Here is a 21,929-nt window from a genome sequence, read left to right as displayed (position 1 = left end):
ATGGTCCCACTTTTTAAGAGCAGTGTGTGTGGTGGTATGACAAAATTATAGAGTTCATGCACAGTAGCATGAACTTATTTAAATATATGTAACGTTGATGCCATATAATAACCAGTGCATAAAAAATAATTTAACTGCCTTGAATTGGCAGCAAAAGAAGATACAGTTATTTGGAAAAGATGCTTTGGCTGATTTATTTATTGATTAGTTTGGGTTTTTTTTTATATAAAACTACTTTCTGTGTTTAGAACATCGGGTCGGAAGTTGAGATTTCCACTATCGAGAAACAGCGGAAAGAGCTGCAGCTGCTCATTGGAGAATTAAAAGATCGAGATAAAGAGCTCAATGATATGGTTGCAGTACATCAGAGACAACTTCTTTCATGGGAAGAGGATCGGCAGAAAGTGTTGACTTTGGAAGAACGTTGCAGCAAATTAGAGGGTCAGAAATACATTAGCAGTATCTCTTCCACACTTCTGTATGCCAGCATATTAAAAGGACTCACGGGTTAGACACAACCGCTATTTAAATGTTAAATACATTTCAAAAAAGGAGTGGAGGGGGACGCCTGGGTGGCTCAGTTGGTTGGGCAACCGACTTGGGCTCAGGTCATGCTCTCACAGTTGGTGAGTTTGAGCCCCGCATCGGGCTCTGTGCTGACAGCTCGGAGCCTGGAGCCTGCTTCGGATTGTGTCTCCCTCTCTCTCTGCCCCTCCCTGCTCACGCTCTGTGTCTCTCTGTATGTCAATAATAAATAAACATTAAAAAAAAAATGAAAAAAAAAACAACAAAAAAGGAGTGGAGGGTGGGTTCATGGGAAAGATAAGAGAAGGAATATCTCAAGACAATACCTGCTGTCCTGGAGTTCAGTTTACTTGAAGATAGGAGGCCTTTATGAACACTCACGATCGAACAAACACAATGTGAATTAAAGTAGGACAGACAACTTAAATGTAGAAAGGATGATGGATAGAGCTCCAATTTTTTTTTTTAAGGTTTATTTATTTTGAGAGAGAGAGAGCATGAGCAGGGGAGGGGCACAGGGAGGGAGAGAGAGAGGGTGAGAGAATCCCAAGCAGGCCCTGTACTATCTGCCTGATACGGGGGGCTCAAACTCACAAATGGTGAGATCATGACCTGAGCCGAAATCAGGAGTCAGATGCTTAACCGACTCAGCCACTCAGGTGCCCCTGGATAGAGCTCCAATTAAAAAAAAAAAAAATTTTTTTTTAATGTTTATTTTTGAGGGAGAGAGAGAGAGACAAGGTGAGCAGGGAAGGGACAGAGAGGGAGACACAGAATCCGAAGCAGGTTAGAGTTCCAATTTTTTTTTAAATTTTTTAATGTTTATTTATATTTGAGAGATACACAGAGAGCACGAGCAGGGGACGGGCAGAGAGGCAGAGACAGAATCCAAAGCAGACTCCAGGGTTCTGAGCTGTGAGCTGTCAGCACAGAGCATGATGTGGGGCTCCAGCTCATAAGGAATGAGATCGTGAACTGAGCCAAGGTCAGACGCTCAACTGACTGAGCCACCCAGGTACCCCAGAGTTCCAATTTTTAAGCTGCAGTGTCAAGAGTGAATCTGAGGGAAATTAGTTTTGAGCTAGAATATGAATAAAGATTCTATCAGACTAGCCATTTCTGTTGAACTAACTCAAAGATTTTATAAACTTTTGGTATTGAACTTAATCTGAAGTACGTAAGACAGTCATCTTTTTAAATTTATTTTTATCTTTTTAGACTTTATTTTATTTTTTAATGTTTATTTTTAAGAGAGAGAGAGCACGAGCGGAGGAGGGGCAGAGAGAGAGGGAGACGCAGAATCTGAAGCAGGCTCCAGGCTCCGGGCTGTCAGCACAGAGCCTGATGCGGGGCTGAACCCATGAACTCAGATCATGACCTGAGCCAAAGTCAGACGCTGAACTGAACAAGCCACCCAGGCGCCCCCCAGTCATCTTTTTAAAAATATAGCAGTTTCAAAAACGGCTTGGAAAAAATGTTCTTTTGTACCATATTTTAATTCTGTCATCCTTTCGTGCTGCCCTAAAGTCTGAATGTTCTAGTGACACTATGTTAATGTTGGACAGTATTAGAAAGGAAAACACTAGATCTCCTTAATAGAAAGATAACCATATAGCACCCCCTTTTTTACTTCCCTTACACAAAGGATTCTGTAGACATGACCATCTAAATATGAGTAATTTTCCATTTCTTTGATGCCCATTTGATTTTACTCTGACTATACCCGTCCACACATGTATACACATAAACAGTGTTTCATTAGATGTAATATATCTTTTTTATTTAAAATTTTTTTTTTTTTAACGTTTATTTATTTTTGAGACAGAGACAGAGCATGAACAGGGGAGGGGCAGAGAGAGAGAGAGACACAGAATCTGAAACAGGCTCCAGGCTCTGAGCTGTCAGCACAGAGCCTGATGCGGGGCTCGAACTCACGGACTGTGAGATCATGACCTGAGCTGAAGTTGGACGCTTAACCAACCAAGCCACCCAGGCGCCCCAGATGTAATATATCTTAAACAAGTATGTTAAAGAATGAAGATAACAAGTAGCCAGCAGTATCTGATTTTAAAATAAGAAATGTTCACTGGCATTTCATGGAAAACTGGCCAGTAAATATGTAAAAAAGACAATCATTCTCATTACTAATTAGGGAAATGCAAATTAAAACTGTAATGAGATAGACACCCTTTACATTTCTCAGACTGGTAGTAGTTATCCGGTGTTGGTGAAGGTGTGGAGCCAAGGGAAGACTCCTTCACTGGAGGTGGGAGTGTCGGTGCAACTACTTTGGAAAATCATTTAACAGTATCTGGTAAAGTTGAAGATAAACATGGCTCATGGCCCCCGCATTTCCCCTTCTAGGAATATACCCACAGTTCAGAGGACACATGAATTCCCTAAAGATCTTGTTAAAATGTAGATTCTGATACAATAGGTCTGGCACCTAAGAGTCTGCATTTCTAACAAATTCCCAGGTGATGTCAGTGCTGGTGGCTCAGGGACCCCATTTGAGTACTAGGATGGCTCCAGAGAAATTCGTGCAAAAATGCACCAAGATACATGTATAAGGATATTCAGAACAACCTTGTTCATAGTCAGCTGCAAAGTGGAAGCAAGCCAAGTGACCACCAATAGAATGGGTAAATAAATTTTGGCATAATCATATAATGGGATATTATGTAGCAACAACAGTGCCCAAACACCACTTAACCACAACAATGTGGATAGATCTTAGGATCATAATCTGAAGTGAAAAAAAAAAACAAACAAGAACTCAGAGTATAATTCTAATTATATATGGTTCAAATCAAACCATGTTTTTAGGGATGTGGTCATAGGTGGTAAAACTATAATTAAAAAGCAAAGAAATGATTAAGTTAAGGATAATGTTTAGGAAAGTGGAAACTGGAGAGATTGTGCTTAGGGAGTGATATCCAGGGGGCTTCTGGGTTGCCGACAGTGTTCTATTTCTTGACTAGAATATGGTATCGTGTGTTTCATAATAAACTTTTTATTTTTATTTTTTAAAAAATTTTTTAATGTTTATTTTTTAGGAGAGAGAGAGACAGTGCAAGCAGGGGAGGTGCAGAGAGAGAGAGGGACACAAAATCCAAAGCAGGCTCCAGGCCCTGAGCTGTTAGCACGGGGCCCGACATGGGGCTCAAACCCACAGACCATGATGTCACGAACTGAGCCGAAGTTGGACACTTAACCGACTGAGCCACCCAGGCGCCCCCATAATAAACTCTTTAAAAAGAGTTATCCTTTAAAAAATTCTTTAGCACGCTTACCTTTTATTTTTATTTAAAAATTTTTAAAGTTTATTTATTTTTGAGAGAGAGAGAGACAGAGTCCAAACAGGGGAGGGGCAGAGAGAGAGGGAGACACAGAATCTGAAACAGGCTCCAGCCTCTGAGCTGTCAGCACAGAGCCTGATGGGCTTGAACCCACAAACCGTGAGATGATGACCTGGGCCGAAGTTGGACACAACTGACTGAGCCATCCAGGCACGCCTATTTTTTTTTTTTTTTAAGTTTATTTATTTTGAGAGAGGGAGTGTGCAAGCGGGGGGTGGGGGGGGCAGAGAGAGAGAGAGAATCCCAAGTAGGCTCTGCGCTGTCAGCACAGAGCCCAGTGTGGGGCTCGATCTCACTCACCAAAAGATTATGACCTGCGCCAAGACCAAGAGTCCGATGCTTAACCAACTGAGCCACTTACGCACCCCATAGCACACTTACCTTTTTAATTTTGTGTTTGAATATGATGCATTTTAAGCTTCAGTTCTGGTCACAAGTTAGTTATTGATGAAATTTCCCTCAGGTGAACTACACAAAAGAACTGAAATAATCCGGTCACTCACGAAGAAGGTAAAAACCCTCGAATCTAATCAAACTGAATACCAGGCGGCTCTTCAGAAGACTCAACTACAGCTTCAGGAAATGGCTCAAAAGGCAACCCATTCCTCTCTCCTTTCTGAAGACCTTGAGGTTGGTTTTATCTTGTGATGAGTTTCACTTGCCCAAATTCTGTTTGTGTTTCAGTTCCTGAGAAATTGGATTTAAATGCTCCCATGAAAATGCATGTCTGTGTATGAAATCTGTCCTTCCCTCCACTGCCATGGTTTTGTGTCCACTGTGTGGCTTTGGTTGGCTGCACAGAGCTGTGCCGTCTTGGAGATGAACTTCATGACCACTTTTGCTCTCAGGCCATTGGGTCTAGGAGCATCTGTCATTTCATCAGTAACGGGTTATTTTAGAAGCCTTTCTCAGAGTCTGAGATGAGTAAGTTTTGGTTGGAAGTTTTGGTAGCTTCCAACTAGGCTTTCTCATGCCTTATATGATAAACAATGATAAACATGTTTTATCATGATAAACATGATAAAAATGATATGATAAACAATGATAAACATAAACAATATGTCATGTTAGTGGCCCATTGGGAATAAAATCGGTAAGACTGATTTTCCAGTTTTCAGCTCTGGTCATCAAGATACTTTTTGAACTCCTGTTTTATGAGAGGCATGGAGAGAGCACCATATTTTTGTTTCATAATAATCATGCCTTTTTTATTTTTTCAGATTATTCTATGGTTTCTAGGTAGAAGATAAGTAAAAACTATTCTAGAATCCAGTGATATGTTGCATGAAAAAATGGAAATGTAGGGGTGCCTGACTGGCTCAGTTAGTGAAGCATGCAAATCTTGATCTCAGGGTCATGAGTTCAAGCTCCACATTGGGCATAGAGCTTACTTTAAAAAAAAAAAAAAAAAAAAAAAAAAAAAAAAAAGGAAATACATGAGAGAGGGAATGAGCAAGATCTCTGGTGTCTTTTCTTATAAGGATACTAATCCCATTGTGAGGGCCCCACTCTCGTGACCTCTTTTCTACCTGATTATCTCTCAAAGGAGCATCTCCAGATAACATCATATTGGAGGTTAGGACTTCAACATGCGTGTTTTGGGAGGGATGCAATGTAGTTTGTGGCATCAAGACTTTTTTTTTAATTAATAAACTATTTTTTAGAGCAATTTCATGTTAAAATCAAAACCAAGTGGAAAGTACAAAAATTTCTCTCATGCCCCCTGTTTCCACCACCAAACACAGTCTCCCCAGCTGTGGACATTCTGCACCACAGTAGTACCTGGGTTATACTCAGTGAATCTACACTGACACATCGTTATCCCCCAAAGTCCACAGTTTACATTAGGGTTCACTCGTGGTGGTGTATATGCTGTGGGTTTTGACAGATGTGTAATGACATGTACCCGCCACCGTAGTATTGTACAGAATAGTTTCACTGCCCTAAAAAGCCTGTGCTCCATTCCTGTCTCCGCTAACCCCTGGCAACTGCTGACCTTTTTTACTCTCTCCGTAGTTGTGTCTTTTCCAGAATGTCGTAGAGTTGGAATATAATACGTAGCTTTTTCAGATTGGCTTCTTTCACTTAGTAACATGCATTTAAGTTTCCTTCACGAAGATACTGTTTAAAAAGCCTCATTATTCTTTTTTTTCCCAACCAAATACATCATATAGTTTGTATTTCCAAATATATCATGTAGTTCTGTGGTTCAGTTCTGTGGTTAAGGGGAAAAAAAAAACCCTGATAAGTGGGAATACCCCAATATGAAGTGAAGTTCTTTCAACATAGAGTAAGAAATACAAATGCACAGAAGTTCACTAATGCTACTTGACTTCAGCAAAGGGAATCTCTTTACCAATCCGGTTTTCATTTGTTTATTTTCTTTTCTGCCAACCTAGAATTATACATGGAAGAGGTTGGGAAATAGACATTTATAAGCATAACCAGTATGATTCAGTAGGGCAAACATAAGTATTGGGAGGACGCTAGAGGTAATGGACAGAGATATTTGTATTCCTTTTTGATTGACTTGGCCTACTTTGTTACTAAATAAAAGGTACAGAAAAAACGGAACACTGAGCACAGATTGCGGCTAATGATAGTAATGAAAGCTTTTAAATGATTCAATTAGTATTTTATGTGTTGTTTTCTTGTAGGCTAGAAATGAAAATCTCAGCAACACATTAGTGGAACTTTCTGCTCAGGTAGGACAATTACAAGCTCGAGAACAGGCTCTCACTACAATGATAAAGCTAAAGGTAATTGAAATAATAATACCTCCATCTGCCAGATCACTTTGAACTTGATAAAGTGTCGTCACGTACGTTATCTTACTTAAGTCCTATTGCAAATCGGATGGTAGAGCTACCTACCAATGTTGCTCTGTCTTTTAAAATTCTCATTTTAGGGGCATCTGGCTGGCTTAGTCAGTGGAGCGTACAACTCTTGATCTCCAGGTTGTAGGTTCAAGCCTCAGGTTGTGTGTAGAGATTACTTATACATAAAAAAATATTAAAAAAAATAAAATTCTCAGAAAAGAGGGAAACAAGTTTAAAATGGTGTCTCTAAAGAGGCACCTGGATGGCTCAGTCGGTTGAGTGTCCGATTTTGGCTCAGGTCTGACGGTTTGTGAGTTCGAGCCCCACGTTGGCTCGCTGCAGTCAGCCTCAATCACAGAGCCCGCTTCTGATCCTCTGTCCCCCTCTCTCTGCCCTTCCCCCGTTTGCACTCTCTCAAAAATAAATAAAAACAACAACAACAACAATGATGCCCCTAAGGCCTTGAGAGAGGAGGCAGGACTCCACTTTTGGTCTCTGTCTCCAAGGCTTGTTCCATGGTTTAGCATGTCTGGATTAACTTGTTTTCTTCTGAGGTATCCAATGTTATGTCTCATAAAGTCATTGCCAGTTAGATTGCTTGTTAAGTTTTTTTTAATGGAGAGAAAAACTATTAGCAATCAAGTAGTTGATAGAGCCACTAACATGCCATGATCAGTGATCGGCAGTCTCTTCTGCTGTCACATACGTTTGGCAGCTGGAGAATAAGAGAGTGATTTAGGTATAATGGGACGGTCCTGGTAATTCATGTGTGATTTCCCCCAGCAGTTTACTGTTTTAAAGTGGTCATGGGCAAGCTTTCTTAACAGGGCCGCCTGGGTGGCTCAGTTGGTTAAGTGTCCGACTTCGGCTTAGGTGACAGTCTCGGAGTTCACGAGTTCAAGCCCCACATTGGGCTCTGTGCTGACAGTGCTGAGCCTGCTTGGGATTCTCTCTGCCCCTCCCCTGATCATGCTCTGTCTCTCTCAAATTTTTTTCTAAATTTTTCTAAATTTTTAAAAAATGTTTATTCATTTTTGAGAGAGAGAGAAAGAAAGAGAGTGCAAGCAGGGGAGGGGCAGAGAGAGAGAGAGGGAGACACAGAATCTGAAGCAGGCGCCAGGCTCCAAGCTGTCAGCACAGAGCCTGACACGGGGCTCGAACTCACAATCATGACCTGAGCTGAAGTCGGACGCGTAACCAGCTGAGCCGCCCAGGTGCCCCTGGAGTCTGCCATTTTAACAAGCTGAAAAGAAGGGAAGAGAGAGGCCCATGGGATTTATCTGTAGTGCAGAGAGTAAGGCCCATTCCAGCGGCCAACAGCTCTCCTACTGCACGATCACACGGTGGTTATAAACTTCCTGAGACCACAAGCCGTGGTGGTTCGTGCATGGTTGCCGGGGCAGCTAACTAGGTGCGAATTGGAGCTCCATCTCTGACTAGTTGCGTAACCTTGGACTTTTTACTGTTGACTCGTCTGTCACCTGTCACCTGCCGATAAAGGTAGTACCTACCTCAGAGAGCCCCTGTGGAGATTACGTGAGTTAGCAGCGAAGTGCCTAGAATGGAACCTGGCTCATAGCGAGGTCTCATCCTGATTAGTTGGAACTTAAAAAATCTTACAGAACAGTCTTCACATTTGGTTTTTAGGACAAAGATATCATCGAGGCCGTCAGTCACATTGCAGACTGCTCAGGAAAATTTAAACTGTTAGAGCATGCCTTGCGTGACGCTAAGATGGTGGAGACTTGTATTGTGAAGGAGAAACAAGATTACAAGCAGAAATTGAAGGCACTTAAAATTGAAGTCAGCAAACTAAAAGGTAAGGAAGAGACATCAACTCAAGCATTTTACCTCGGGCACATATTTCTTCATGTGGGTTCACTTCATCTTGTGATTGAGGGTCGGTCTGGCCTTAGGTCCTACCATGAAATGTTCGTTGCACTTGTATACAATTATGCTACAGGTTTTTTTGTTTGTTTGTTTGTTTTTTTAAACATTTATTTATTATTAAGAGACAGAGAGAGACAGAGCATGAGCAGGGGAGGGGCAGAGAGAGAGGGAGACACAGAATCCGAAACAGGCTCCAGGCTCCGAGCTGTCAGCACAGAGCCCGACGCGGGGCTCAAACTCACAGACCGTGAGATCATGACCCGAGCCGAAGTCGGACACTTAACCGACCGAGCCACCCAGGCGCCCCAATTGTTTTTTTTTTTTTAAACATTTATTTATTATTAAGAGACAGAGAGAGACAGAGCATGAGCAGGGGAGAGACAGAGAGAGGAGGAAACACAGAATCTGAAACAGGCTCCAGGCTCTGAGCTGTCAGCACAGAACCCGACGCGGGGCTTGAACTCACAAACCGAGATATCGTGACCTGAGCCGAAGTCGGACGCTTAACCGACTGAGCCACCCAGGCGCCCCTATGCTACAGTTTTTGTGTTACAAAATAAATAACAGACTTGGGGGAAAGTGCATAATGCATTATATTTTCAAAATACTCTTGCCTTTGCTGGACCACTTAGCTCTTGTTAATTTATGCTTTCTAACAACCAGTGACTATATCTCAGTGGCGTGCAACCGTAAGCGTGTGATAAGTTCATGTATCAGCCTGATGGGAATTGGCTTATGTTGCTTGGGCCCAGCCGAGCTGCTCCTCTGGGGGCTTTATGAGTCTCACTTCTCCTTGCTGGTAGGCTGGCCTGGGCACTTTTCCCCACCTAGGGACGACTGGCTGGCTCAGTCAGGAGAGCATGTGGCTCTTGATCTCGGGGTCATGAGTTCAAGCCCCACGTTGGGCATAGAGCTTACTTTATAAGTAAGTAAGTAAAGAAAGAAAGAGAGAGAGAGAGAGAGAGGGAGGGAGGGAGGGAGGGAGGAAGGAAGGAAAGGAAGGAAGGAAGGAAGGAAGGAAGGAAGGAAGGAAGGAAGGAAGGAGCAGAGACACATGAGGACCCGACATACCCTCACTCTGTTGGCCAAAGCATCATGTGGCTAAACCCAAAGTCCAGCAGTGGAGAAAGATCTGTCCCTCCCCGGGAGGAGCGCAGGGCGGGGCTGAGGAATTGCCACAACAACACACCTGCCAGAGCGGCTTTTTGGCGCATGTTTTATTTTTGAAAATTCCTGTTGTGTTCTCATTTTCTATTTTTGTTCTCGGAGTAACTCATTCATTTCCTTCTGAGTAATATTACTTGAAGCTTTATAGCGAAATGGAGGCTAGGTGTACCAAATAGGTTAGTCCTATTTACGTGAGTGTGGATATAGGTGATGGAGTAAAAGCTTACCTTTTTCTACAGAGAGCATGGAGGTAGGCCCGCTTTTCTTTCCCTTTCTTTCTTTCTTTCTTTCCTTTTTTTTTTTTTTTTTAATTTTTTTTTTAACGTTTATTTATTTTTGAGACAGAGAGAAACAGAGCATGAACGGGGTGAGGGTCAGAGAGAGGGAGACCCAGAACCCGAAGCAGGCTCCAGGCTCCGAGCTGTCAGCACAGAGCCCGACGCGGGGCTCGAACTCACAGACTGTGAGATCATGACCTGAGCCGAAGTTGGCCGCTTAACTGACTGAGCCACCCAGGCGCCCCTCTTTCTTTCCTTTTTAATGTTTCATTTATTTTTGAGAGAGTGCAAGTGGGGGAGGGGTGGAGAGGGGGACAGAGGATCTGAAGCAGGTTCTGTGCTGACAGCAGCCAGCCCCATATGGGGCTTGAACTCACCAACTGTGAGATCATGACCTGAGCTGAAGTCGGATGCTCAACCGACTGAGCCACCCAGGCACCCCGGTAGGCCCACTTTTCTCTGGCCATTCCCCACCCTGGGGCAGAGTAAATGGTCATCGAGCTCCACATGAGCACAGGCTCTCACCATGGAACAAGCAGCCTTAGAATAACAAAGCTGTATTTTGGTGGAAGTTACTCTGACCTCTGTCCTTAGTGGAGTGCCTTGTTGTTAGAAGGTAGAGGAAAGTAAAGTATCTTCCAGACTGAGAAGGCACTTTGAGACTGAAAAATGAAGCAAGCCATTCCATACCATTCACATGGAGTTTTATTCAGGGTCACTTAGTGACAGGGGGATCGGGTGGCCCATGATCCTGGTGCTACATAAGCTACTCTCCACGAAGTCCAGACTTTAATCCATAGCTTTTATGGAGCGAGGGGCATTGTGATGAGGTCAAGGGTAGTTATCTAAAGTGGTGCCATCTGTGCACCAGAGGGAAGATCAGAATAAGCCTTTCTGAATTCCATTTAGGGCATGCAGTAACCTCCAAGGGGCCTGGAGCACACAGGCCCGAGGGAGGTCATTGCACAGACATGAACCAGACGGAGTCGGTATTTTCAGTTCTCCTGCACCCCTGAGCCAGTGAGTCGCTGCTGAAATTGTGAAAGTTTATTGTGGTCGATTTAACTTAAAAGACTCAGCCTTCTAAAATCTTGTTCTTATGATGCCTTGACTTGTGCCAAATCGTAGGCTTTGTCTCCATTTGTAGCTTCAGCTAAAACCATAATCACACTGTAAGCCCCTTGACAGCAGGGACAGACTCTGTCATCTCTTTAAAGGATGACAGGGTAACGGACAGTGGACTAGAGAGTGAGGGCAACGAACTCGGTCCGGGTGGACTGGGAAGGCGGCTTTGAGGAGAACATTTGGGCAGGAGCTTGGATGGCGAGAAAAGTAGCCATGTGAGGATCTGGGCCCAGAGCCTTCCAGGCAGAAGGAACAGCAAATACAAAAGCCCTAGGCTGGGTTTTGAGGTTGGGACACGTTCAAGGAACAGAACAAAGAATGGGGAGAGTGACAGTCAGGGCCATGCAAGGCTCAGGGTAGTGAGTTTAGATTTCATCCTAAGTGTGGTAGAGCTTTTAGCGGAGAAGTGACATGAACAGAGTTTTACTTTTAAAAGATTACCCTGCGGGTCCCGGCTGGCTCAGTCAGGAGAGCATGTGATTCTTGATCTTGGGGTCGTGAGTTTGAGCCCCACATTGGGGGTAGAGTTTACTTAATTAAAAAAAAAAAAAAAAAAGAATAAGATTACCCTGATTGTTCTTTGGACTCTAGGCTGTAAAAGAGAGGCCGGTCAGGGATACGGAAGGCTGACAAGGGTCACTGCCAGGGATGCGGTTGTAGCTCCAACAGGATTTCACACTGATTGGAAAGGGTGTCGAGGGCATGAGGTATTCAGTGTATATAGTCTTCTAGGAACTAGTATTTATTTGAGGACTTCTGTTTTCTTCTATTTCTGAAGAGGATCTAAACGAAAAGACAACAGAAAATAACGAACAACGAGAAGAGATCATTCGCCTCAAGCAAGAGAAAAGTTGCCTGCATGATGAATTGGTTTTTACTGGTAAAAATAGAAATTAATTTAAGCGATTGAATAGTTATATATTTGTAACCTAAACTTTCTGTGGTACGACCACGACAGACTGAAGGAATTACACCTCTCTCAAAATAGTAGTTTTTTGGTTTTTGGTTTTTTTAACAGCCTTTAAGGGACAGGGAGGGACCAGGCAGGGAATATTAAAGTCGTTAAAAAAAAAAAAAAAAAAAAAAAAAAAAAAAAAGGGCGGGTGCCTGCGTGACTCAGTTAAGCGTCAGAGTTGGTTTTGGCTCAAGTCATGATCTCACGGTTCATGAGTTCGAGTCTCAGGTCGGGCTCTGGGCTGACAGTGTGGAGCCTGCTTGGGATTCTCTCTCTCTCCTTCTCTGCCCCTCCCCTGCTCTCTTTCGCTCTCTCTCTCTCTCCCAAAAATAAATAAATAAGTTTTATTTTATTTTTTCGAAATGTTTATTTTTGAGTGGGGGGAAGGGCACAGAGGGAGAGAGAATCTCAAACAAGCTCCTTGCTGCCAGCACAGAGCCCAGTGTACAGGTTCAAACCCATGAACCAGGAGATCATGACCTGAGCTGAAATCAAGAGTCAGACACCCAGCCGACTGAACCACCCAGACACCCCCTGAATAAGGAAACTTACAAAAAAAAAAAAGCAAATTTATCACTAGTTTAACTTAGGCCCCCTGAAGATAGATATAAATATTGCCTTCCACCCCCCCTCCACCACATTCTCCCACACTGCCCGCTGCATATACCCCACTAGTGTGCACTAGTTCCGACCTCTGCCTCTCCACTTCCAGCTGAGAACCACTGACGTGTAGATCTCCTCTCTGTCCTTGCCAGCCGAATTTTACTAGGCTTTCATTCTGGTAGTTTGTATGAGGAAAATCATAGGATTGGAGGTGACGTTTCAAACAGAATTAATTAAATTGACATATTTGGGGCTTATTTATACACACCCTTAATGCCCTTCCTTCTAGGAGAATAAATTTCTTAAAGGGCAAAATGCATTATTAACATTTTTTCACATAAAATGAAAATTCTCAATTTTAAGGTCATGTGATTAAAGATTGGGGAAAATGCAGTTTTCTACCAGTAGAGGTCACTGTTTTCGTTATTTCTAGGATTGCTGTCTCAAAGTCATCTATTAAAAACGTATGTGTAAATGAGATATACATGTATCCTAAAGTCATATATGTATATATATAGCTTTACAGTTGAATTCAAACAATCTTTGGGTCAGCTCTTGTGTGCCAGGCACTCTGCTAGTTGCTATGAAGCTCATAGGCCCACAGAAAATCTAGTACTATACAGATGTGAACACAATGCTGTGGGAGGTCAGAGGAAGGAAGATGTTTGCAGTATATTTTAACCGTCTCCCTTTGTTTTGATTTGGCAATTTTTACTCCTACATCCTATTGTGTATTACTAGGATGGATTACGGATTATGGAATTTGTTAGATAATACTATAATAAATCCATTTTGTGAATAATTTTATTATTTTTTATGTCGATTTATTTTTAAATGTTTATTTTGTACGGGGGGGGGAGGGAGAACAGAGTGGGGGAGGGGCAGAGAGAGGAGGAGAGAGAGAATCCCAAGCAGGCCCCATGCTGTCAGTGCAAAGCCCGATATGGGGCTTGATCTCATGAACCGTGAGATCATGATCTGAGCCCAAATCAAGAGTCAGACACTTAACCAACAGAGCCACCCAGGCACCCCTCCTAAGCTTATCTCTTAAATACCTTTTCTTTCTTTTCTTTTTTTTTTTTTATGTTTATTTATTTATTTTTGAGAGAGAGAGAGAGAGAGAGAGAATGAGAGAGAACACAAGCAGGGGAGGGGCAGAGAGAGAGGGAGACAGAGAATCCCAAGAGGGCTCCATGTCACTGGCGCAGAGCCTGATGCGGGGCCGGAACTCACGAACTGTGAGATCATGACCTGAGCCGAAATCAAGAGTCAGACGCTCAACTGACTGAGCCACCCAGTTTCCCCTCTTAAACACCTTTTCTAGTCATACCACTGTCTCAAACAATTTTTGTGTGTTTAAATTATAAAAGTGAAGGAAGCCTAAAATAATTTTAAAAGGCTTAATATGATAATATCCTGTCAGATGCTGTAACTGAAAATGAACACATTTTATTTGAAGCTGGAAGATGTCTTAAGACATCTTAAGATGTCTGTTAAGTTCAAAACTTTTTTTTCTCTCGTTGAAGATGAAGTGCTTCACATAGATGATGTGTTTCTTTGTTTTGTACATAACTGCTTATAAGAAGTTTGCAAATAAAGCGATGATGCTAGGTCATATTTCTGGGGTCCTGACTGTCTTGTAAACGAAGCCCTGTGGCATTGAGTGATTGATTGCCTAAGGTCTCCTGGTCAGTAAAAAGCAGAGCCTTGACCAGATGTGGTGGGTGCAGACTACCAGGACCCTTTCCCCTCTGGTGTCTTTCTTAGGCTGCTTGCTCAGGCAGCTACCAGCAGAGTCCGACATCTCTTTGTTTTCTGTGACCACAGAAAGAGTGGTCCCACCGCTTTGATCTCTCAGCTAAACCCAGCCATGTAGAAAAGTATCTGACCGAGCGGAACACCGATATTTACAGTAGAGTTGCCTCTTATGCACTAGTAGATTATTCTAAAGTCCGAGATTAAGGCAAAGTTCACATATATTTAAAATTACCTGTGAACTCCAAATATGGCTTTTGGTCAGGGGCCGTACTGTATCCAAAGTATCTCGAGTATCTCAAAATACTAAGAATTACACCCAGCGTGTCACAGTGCTGCTAATAATGAGAGGCAAGCGGAACTGAGCCCAGCAGAGAGAGTCACAGATCCACTGTGGGCATTACTTTCAGTCAAACTAGCTGCAATTCCTTTTTTGGTTTTTTCTTTGTGCTTACAATTAAATTCACATAAACTGAATGCAACTCTGCATAAATAGTGCAGGCGCACTGCATTTATATGCTCTCATGATGGTGTTGACGCCTATAATGCAAAGAAATAAATTCAGAATGGAGTAGAAAAGACGTGATAGTTTCAAGCTGGCAACGTGGCTTTCACTGAACTTCTCTTCACGTTTTCCATCTTGTGCACGCGGATTACCTTTCAAAGGTGAGATGATGCTGCAGACCCATGTTGGAAGGGCTGAGCATGAGCCACGCTGGGGAGACCGGGCGGCTGTGCACAGACCTCTCTGGCTCCTTCCTGCAGCTGGTGCCCTGACCCCCAGAGCAGCTGTCCAGTGGAGTTACAGTGCGCAGCAACGCACGGGCCTGTGTCCTCACGTGGTCTTTGCGATGTCCAGATGGAAAGTGACGATAAAAACTTTTGTCCTTTTTCATGTAAAATGAAAATGTAGAAAAATGACATGTAGAAGGTGTTTTATGAAAGAACCATAGATAGAAGTTATAAATTTTTATTGAGATTGTCTCCGATTTACTTCGAATTCAATTCATGTAGTTACCGGGTCATTTTATACATTGAGTTTGAACTTCTTATAAAGTTACTGATTTTTTCTGAAGTGAAGCATTTATTGTTGATTTCTGATTTCTGTGTGAGTCACTTTATTTCTCCTTTAGTGTAATATTGTTTTGTTTTTTTTTTTCTGGTACTAGTCTTTGTATAGCACTTCAGATTCTTTTCTTCCTATGGGTTCTCAATTTACCAAGTTCTGAAACTGTTTTATTTATTTATTTATTTATTCATTCATTCATTCATTCATTCATTCTGTTGATAAAGGTAATATGTTGTTTGGGTTTTTGCAATGAAAATGCATTCATAAGGTAGTCATGTAATGTGAACAAATTTTTAAAAATTAAAGTAATACATATTGTATCATGCCCCCTCCCCCAAAAAAGAGAGAAAAATAATTGTTATTAATCCTCCCATCCAAAAAAGCTTATTTTAATATTTAATGTACTTGTTCTCAGACTTTTTATCTTTGTGTCCGTGTATCTAAACACACAGTGTGATTTGATCATACAGTTGATACAATTCTGGATCTTTTCTTTGACTCAGCATTAATTACACTGTGAAAATTTTCAAATTTGGTGAAAGATCTAGTCAGAATCACAGAAAAAGCTCTTCCCAGCCATGCATTTTGCAAATTTTAAGTTCAGGAACAGGAGGAAAATGTTACTGGAACATTAAATTTTTGGAAATGAAGAGGTTTGTGTTGATACGGCTGATGAGAAATATTTGAATAACATTTGTTGTTAAATAGCACAGAGAGAAAAAAGGAAAGATGAGTTACTTGATATTGCCAAGTCAAAGCAAGAACGTACAGACGCAGAACTACGTAATCTGAGACAGGTACGTCCCCGGTTCCCCTGCCCTTACTGTTAGGTGGGACACGTTTATAAACAAACATCAAATTAGGAAAAGCGTGTGTCTGCCGATTTTTGCTTATGGTGCTTTTAGTGTCCTAAGTACATTAAAGGTATGTCACCTTTAGCATAATCAGTAGGGTTTGGCTTATGGTAACGAAAGGTTAGGAAACCAGTTATACTAACAAATCTCAGTGCTAACATAGGAAAAATAAAAGCAAACATATTTAGCATATGTCTCTAGTCACCATCTGACGTGTTGTAGCATTTGAATGTTGACTCAATATAGTTTTATTGTCACAACTTACTTATCAATATTTATGGCAGATTTATGTAAAACAACAGAGTGATCTGCAGTTTCTTAATTTTAATGTGGAAAATTCTCAGGAATTATTACAGATATATGACTCAAAGATGGAGGAATCAAAGGTTCTGGAATCCAGGTAACCTTAGTAAGATGCTGCTAGTATGATCTTGTATATTATTTTATCGTTCAGTCTGCTTATTAAGTACTTACTGTAGGCCAGTATTGACCGTCATTCCCTAAGGGATACGGAATAAATATATAGGAGCTAGTAATCACCATTATAATCCTGTGTTGTAATGAGACCTGATCTGAGAATTTTAGGTACGATCCTGATTTAGCCACTTGATGAAAGAAATTCATTAGCATTATTTGTGCGTCTGTTGCGTACAAGGCTTCCAGCGCAAGTGGAAACCGCAGAGGTGAATCATGTCCTCTTTCAGGCGCACTTAGTGTGTAGTGTTTAGCACTCACGGGGCTGGGGGTGGGCAAAATAAAGACGCCTAGGACATAGCACTTGCCTAAAAGAAATAACGCCAGCGAATGGTATACATGACTGGAGTAGGAGTTCAGCTAGCTGAGGGTGATCTCTGATTTTAGCTGGATTTTCCTGTTTTCCTTGTTAATAGAAGGAGACACCTTTTCATACCTCTAATAAGCAGTGTAGTGTATGAATTAAATTGGTCTCTGTAAAGTTAAAATACAAATATATGAGGTGTGGTTTAATTTAACAGGCATACAGCTGCCCCCACAGTTACATTTAGTCTACTTTTCCAAGCACCAGTGTTACATGGGAGTCATGACTGGGCACAGGAATGAGGGCAGGTCCTCACCGCTGGGGGGGGCGGGGGGGGTGTAACCGCGCAGGTGTGGAGGCCGCCCTGCGCTCCCAGCAGCCCCTTTGCTGGTAGTTAGCAGTTGCAGCGGTGGACGTGGGGAGCGACTGTCCCTCCGGACAGTGTGACTGCTGTGCTTTACTTTTCTTTTGAGGCCTTCTGCTGGGGGGGAAGGGGGGTAGTTACATTTGGCTTTGTGTCCCAGCTGTTGCTGCTGCTGCTGCTGATACTTACCACACCAGCCCAGAGTTCTCTTGCAGGCAAGAGCCCCCATCACACTGGCTTTTTCCTTGTTTGGACCTCATTGCCCCTGGGAGGCACTTGGGCGAGATGCGTGAAGTTATTCTCTAAGAGCGTGACATGGCCTGTGCCATTCTAGAAATGTGGGGGTTGAGTTGTCTGAGGGGTCAGAATTCTACAGATCAGAATACCTGAATACATGTGACATGAAGACAGTTTAGTTAACGGTGTATCCTGTTGTATAGTGTTCTTAATCTTCATTTTATGCACACATGCCTTTCTTACTTTAGACCAGCTTTCAGTATATCGCTGTGTAAATATCTAGCAGATCAATGGGTCGGTCATGAATGCAGTATGGTAAACACATTTGGCACTTTCCACTATATCTCTGTCCCTTGAATCTCTGTCCCCTTTCAGTCCTGGCTTTACTTCTGTTTACTGTGACACTAATAGGAAGAGGAATAACAGACCAATGAACAGGTATTTACGGAATACCTAATGTATGTTAAAGGCTGTCCTGAAGTGCCAGGAGGACTAAAAAGGCCTATACATTAAGAAATTTACAAGTCAGGGCTCCTGGGTGGCTTAGTCCGTTAAGCGTCCGACTCCGGCTCGGGTCATGATCTCACAGTTCGTGGATTTAAGCCCTACATCCGGCTCTGTGCTGACAGCTCAGAGCCTGGAGCCTGCTTTGGATTCTGTGTCTCCCTCTCTCTCTGCCCCTCCCCACCCCTGCTCTGCTTGTGCTCTGTCTCTCAAAAATACATAAACATTAAAAAAAAAAAAAAAACTTATGAGTCTACTGAAAAGACAAGATATATACATGAAAGTTGGTGAACAATATAGTTATAATAGGAAGTTTGCTGCATGATTAGAGAATACATACAGTAAAGCAGTAACCGCAGTATAGGCAGTAAGCACGGGGGAGTGGAAGGCAGGAAGGGAAAGTAAGCGTGTGGGCTTGCTGGTCAGAAAGACTTCCTTGAAGTCAGGTGGAAATCGGGCTCTGAAGAAAGAATACATATTCTACCTTACCTTTTCATTTCATACAAATGGGTCTTAATAGGATTTAGCTCAACTAATGGGGTTTGAGTGAAATATTTAGAATGACGGTATTAAGTGTATCTTATAACTTACGTTTTTTGTAATGCCACCGTAGCAGAGACATGTGTTTGTCAGACCTTGAGAATAACCGCCCAAAAGTCGATATTAAGAGAGAGAAAAATCAGAAGTCACTGGTTAAAGACCCAAAATTTGAGACCACGTTGGTTCAGCAAAATAGGTCAGACAAGAGCCCTTGTGATGTATGCAAAGAGAAGAGACTACAGGTTAATACTTCATTTGGGGGGAAAAGTGTAATTGCTGTCTCATCTCTATTTACAAAAGACTTGCTGGAGAAGCAAAAGTCTTGGTCTCTGGGAGGAAAAATGCCGATGGAAGCCGAAAACAAAAGTACATTTTGCAAGATCCATGCAAAGTCACCAAAAGGGAACGGGATAGAGATTCAGAATGAAGAGAAACAACTCTTGGAAACATCAGTGTCCTTATCTGATGAGAAACAGTGGCATGATGTTAACGTGTACCTGGGCCTGGCCAGCTGTTCTGGGGCAAAACAACCGGAAAAGTTGAATGTCGAATGTCAAGATGACATGGAAAGGTCTGGAGTCTCCTGTTGCCATAAAAACGAAGCCTGTTTGGGGGAAAGTGACATATGGGAATCCAAGTGCTGCCACCCGAGTAACTTCATAATCGAGGCACCAGGCCACATGTCTGACGTGGAATGGATGAGTATCTTCAAGCCTTCCAAAGTGCAAAGAATCGTTCGCCACAAATCCGTGTGTACTTGTGCAGAAAGTGCCAGCAGACGGAAATACAACTCCTCCACGAGGTTAGTGATGTTGGCATTGTTAACCCCCGGGGACCCCACATGCTGTGCTTGGAAATGGAAAGGGCATTAGCCACTCGACGCTCACTGGGAAGCAGAGAGCAGTGTTTGCGAACAGAAATCACGTCTGGGGCCAAACGGTTACTCTCTTCATCAGCACATAGACAGTCGAGTTTCTGATTGTGCAAAGAGACCCTATTAGATTCCAGTGAAAAGTTTGTACCTAGGACTGCTTCTGAGGCAAAGGGTTTGTTTGAAAACAAAGCCAGTTGTCATGAGTTGGGCAAATTTTTTTTTTTTTTTTATTAAAGCTAACAGTAGGTCACTTTACGGAGCAGAATGCCGCTCTGGAGCATTCCTCACCCCTGGATCCCGTGTGAATCGATAAGCTGTTTTTCTGCAGAGATTACATTCCCTAGACCACAGATAAGAATTTCGCCTCCACCTGCCCCCCCAACCCCCCAGTGACATATTTCCGTATCCAACTGCTTCTGCCCTTGTGTTCATTGTACATTTCCCAAACCTTCTCACTTTTTGAAATCATGCAAGAAAAATAATATTTGTACATAACAAGCTGAGAAAGGTTAATGTTTTTTTTAAGAGAAGAAAATGGATTAGTCATTAGCATATGCTGCATTATTCAGGCTCATCTTAACGTTAGACTTGCTGAATCTTGGGGCGCCTGGGTGGCTCGGTTAAGCATCCGACTTCCGCTCAGGTCATGATCTTGCGGTTCCTGGGTACAAGCCCTGCATCAGGCTCTGTGCTGGCAGCTAAGAGCCTGCCTTGGATTCTCTGTGCCACCCTCTATCTCTCTCTGTGCCCCTCCCCAGCTTGTGCTCTCTCCCTCAAAAATAGAGAAACATAAAAAAAACTTGCAGAATCTTGTGGTTGAGGGGCGCTATAATAATGTCTGAAATTAAAAAAACTTTTTTGGGGGGAGGGGTAGGAGGGAGAGAGGGGGGAGAGAGAGAGAGAGAGAGAGAGAGAGAGAGAGAGGAGAGAGAGAGAATCCCAAGTAGACTCCATGCTCAGTATGGAGCCTGATGCAGGGCTTGATCCCATGACCCTGAGATACGACCTGTGCTGAAGTTGAGAGGTGGACCCTCCATCGACTGAGCCACCCAGGTGCCCCAATGTGTGCAATTAAAAAAATTTTTCAGTGTTTATTTATTTTTGAGAGAGAGAGAGAGAGAGACAGAGCATGAGCAGGTGAAGGGCAGAGAGAGAGGGAGACACACAATCTGAAGCAGGCTCCAGGCTCCGAACTGTCAGCACAGAGCCCAAAGTGGGGCTTGAACCCATGAACCATGAGATCATGACCTGAGCTGAAGTCAGACACTCAACCAACTGAGCCACCCAGGCACCCCTGCAATTTTTAAATAAAACCTAGCTCTTTGTTCTTAAATTACAGAAAGAATGAAGTTTCTATATTGAGAGCCTTATTTCAGTCATCACGCTGACTTTCATAGGACTTTATGATTAAAATTTCTTTCTGGTAATTTCATTATTTGGATTTTTCCTTGGCCCTTTTAGAAGCCTAAGTCATTTAAAAATCATACATGAGGTTCTGGGTGGCTCAGTAGTTAAGCATATGGCTCTTGACTTCAGCTCAGGTCGTGATCTTATGGTTCATGGGTTCAAGCCCCATGTCGGGCTCTGCCCTGGCAGTGTGGAGCCTGCTTGGGATTCTCTCTCTTCCTCCCTCTCTCTATCCCTCTGTCTGTCCCTCTCCCTCTTGCGTGCTCTGTCTCTCTCTCAAAATAAATAAACAAAAAAAATCATACAGATAGTTATTGTCTGTTGTGAAATTTTAAAGTAAAATGGTGGTGCCACTCAAATTTATCTATTTGTTTTTGTTTTTCACAGATTTTCTTTAAATAATTGCAAGTTATCAGTAGAAAGTTATCTATTTGTATTTGTTTTTCACAGATTTTCTTTAAATAATTGCAAGTTATCAGTAGAGCACAACTGCGCATTTTCACTGCTGAGCGAAGAATGCACATAGATTACGGGGAAAGTTTATGGTAGTTTTTTTTTTAATGTTTGTTGAGTGCATGGTTTAACAACATTATTTAAAAAAATTTTTTTTAAGTTTATTTATTTATTTTGGGGGGAGGGAGAGAGAGCATGTGCGTGCACACAAAAGGGGAGGGGCAGAGAGAGGGAGAGCCAGAATCCCAAGCAGGCTCCACACTGTCAGCATAGAGCCTAGTGCGAGGCTCGAACCCACAAACTGTGGGATCATGACCTGAGCCAAATCAAGAGTCGGACACTTACCCAATCAAGCCACCCAGGTGCCCCTTCT

General features: G+C 42.6%; 1 protein-coding gene across 7 annotated transcripts in view; it reads left to right on the top strand.

Moving 5' to 3' along the window:
• CCDC62 (coiled-coil domain containing 62) overlaps positions 1-21,929 on the top strand; it is a 44,967-nt gene that overhangs the window by 1,514 nt on the left and 21,524 nt on the right. For 2 of the 7 annotated variants that reach the window (XM_060612157.3, XM_060612162.3), the window contains exons 2-9: positions 249-507; positions 4,348-4,514; positions 6,542-6,643; positions 8,351-8,522; positions 11,942-12,043; positions 16,254-16,342; positions 16,684-16,799; positions 18,896-19,624. In XM_060612157.3, the coding sequence (XP_060468140.2) occupies positions 249-507; positions 4,348-4,514; positions 6,542-6,643; positions 8,351-8,522; positions 11,942-12,043; positions 16,254-16,342; positions 16,684-16,799; positions 18,896-19,624 (1,736 nt within the window). Of the gene's footprint in view, positions 1-248; positions 508-3,002; positions 3,168-4,347; positions 4,515-6,541; positions 6,644-8,350; positions 8,523-11,941; positions 12,044-16,253; positions 16,343-16,683; positions 16,800-18,895; positions 19,625-21,929 lie in introns of those variants that run through there. The other 5 variants (XM_060612163.3, XM_060612158.3, XM_060612160.3 and 2 more) reach the window with 5 other exon arrangements.

The sequence above is a fragment of the Panthera onca genome, chromosome D3 (assembly GCF_046562875.1).
Source record: "Panthera onca isolate mPanOnc1 chromosome D3, mPanOnc1 haplotype 2, whole genome shotgun sequence".
Lineage (NCBI taxonomy): Eukaryota > Metazoa > Chordata > Mammalia > Carnivora > Felidae > Panthera > Panthera onca.
This window is presented reverse-complemented; position numbering and strand designations above follow the sequence as displayed.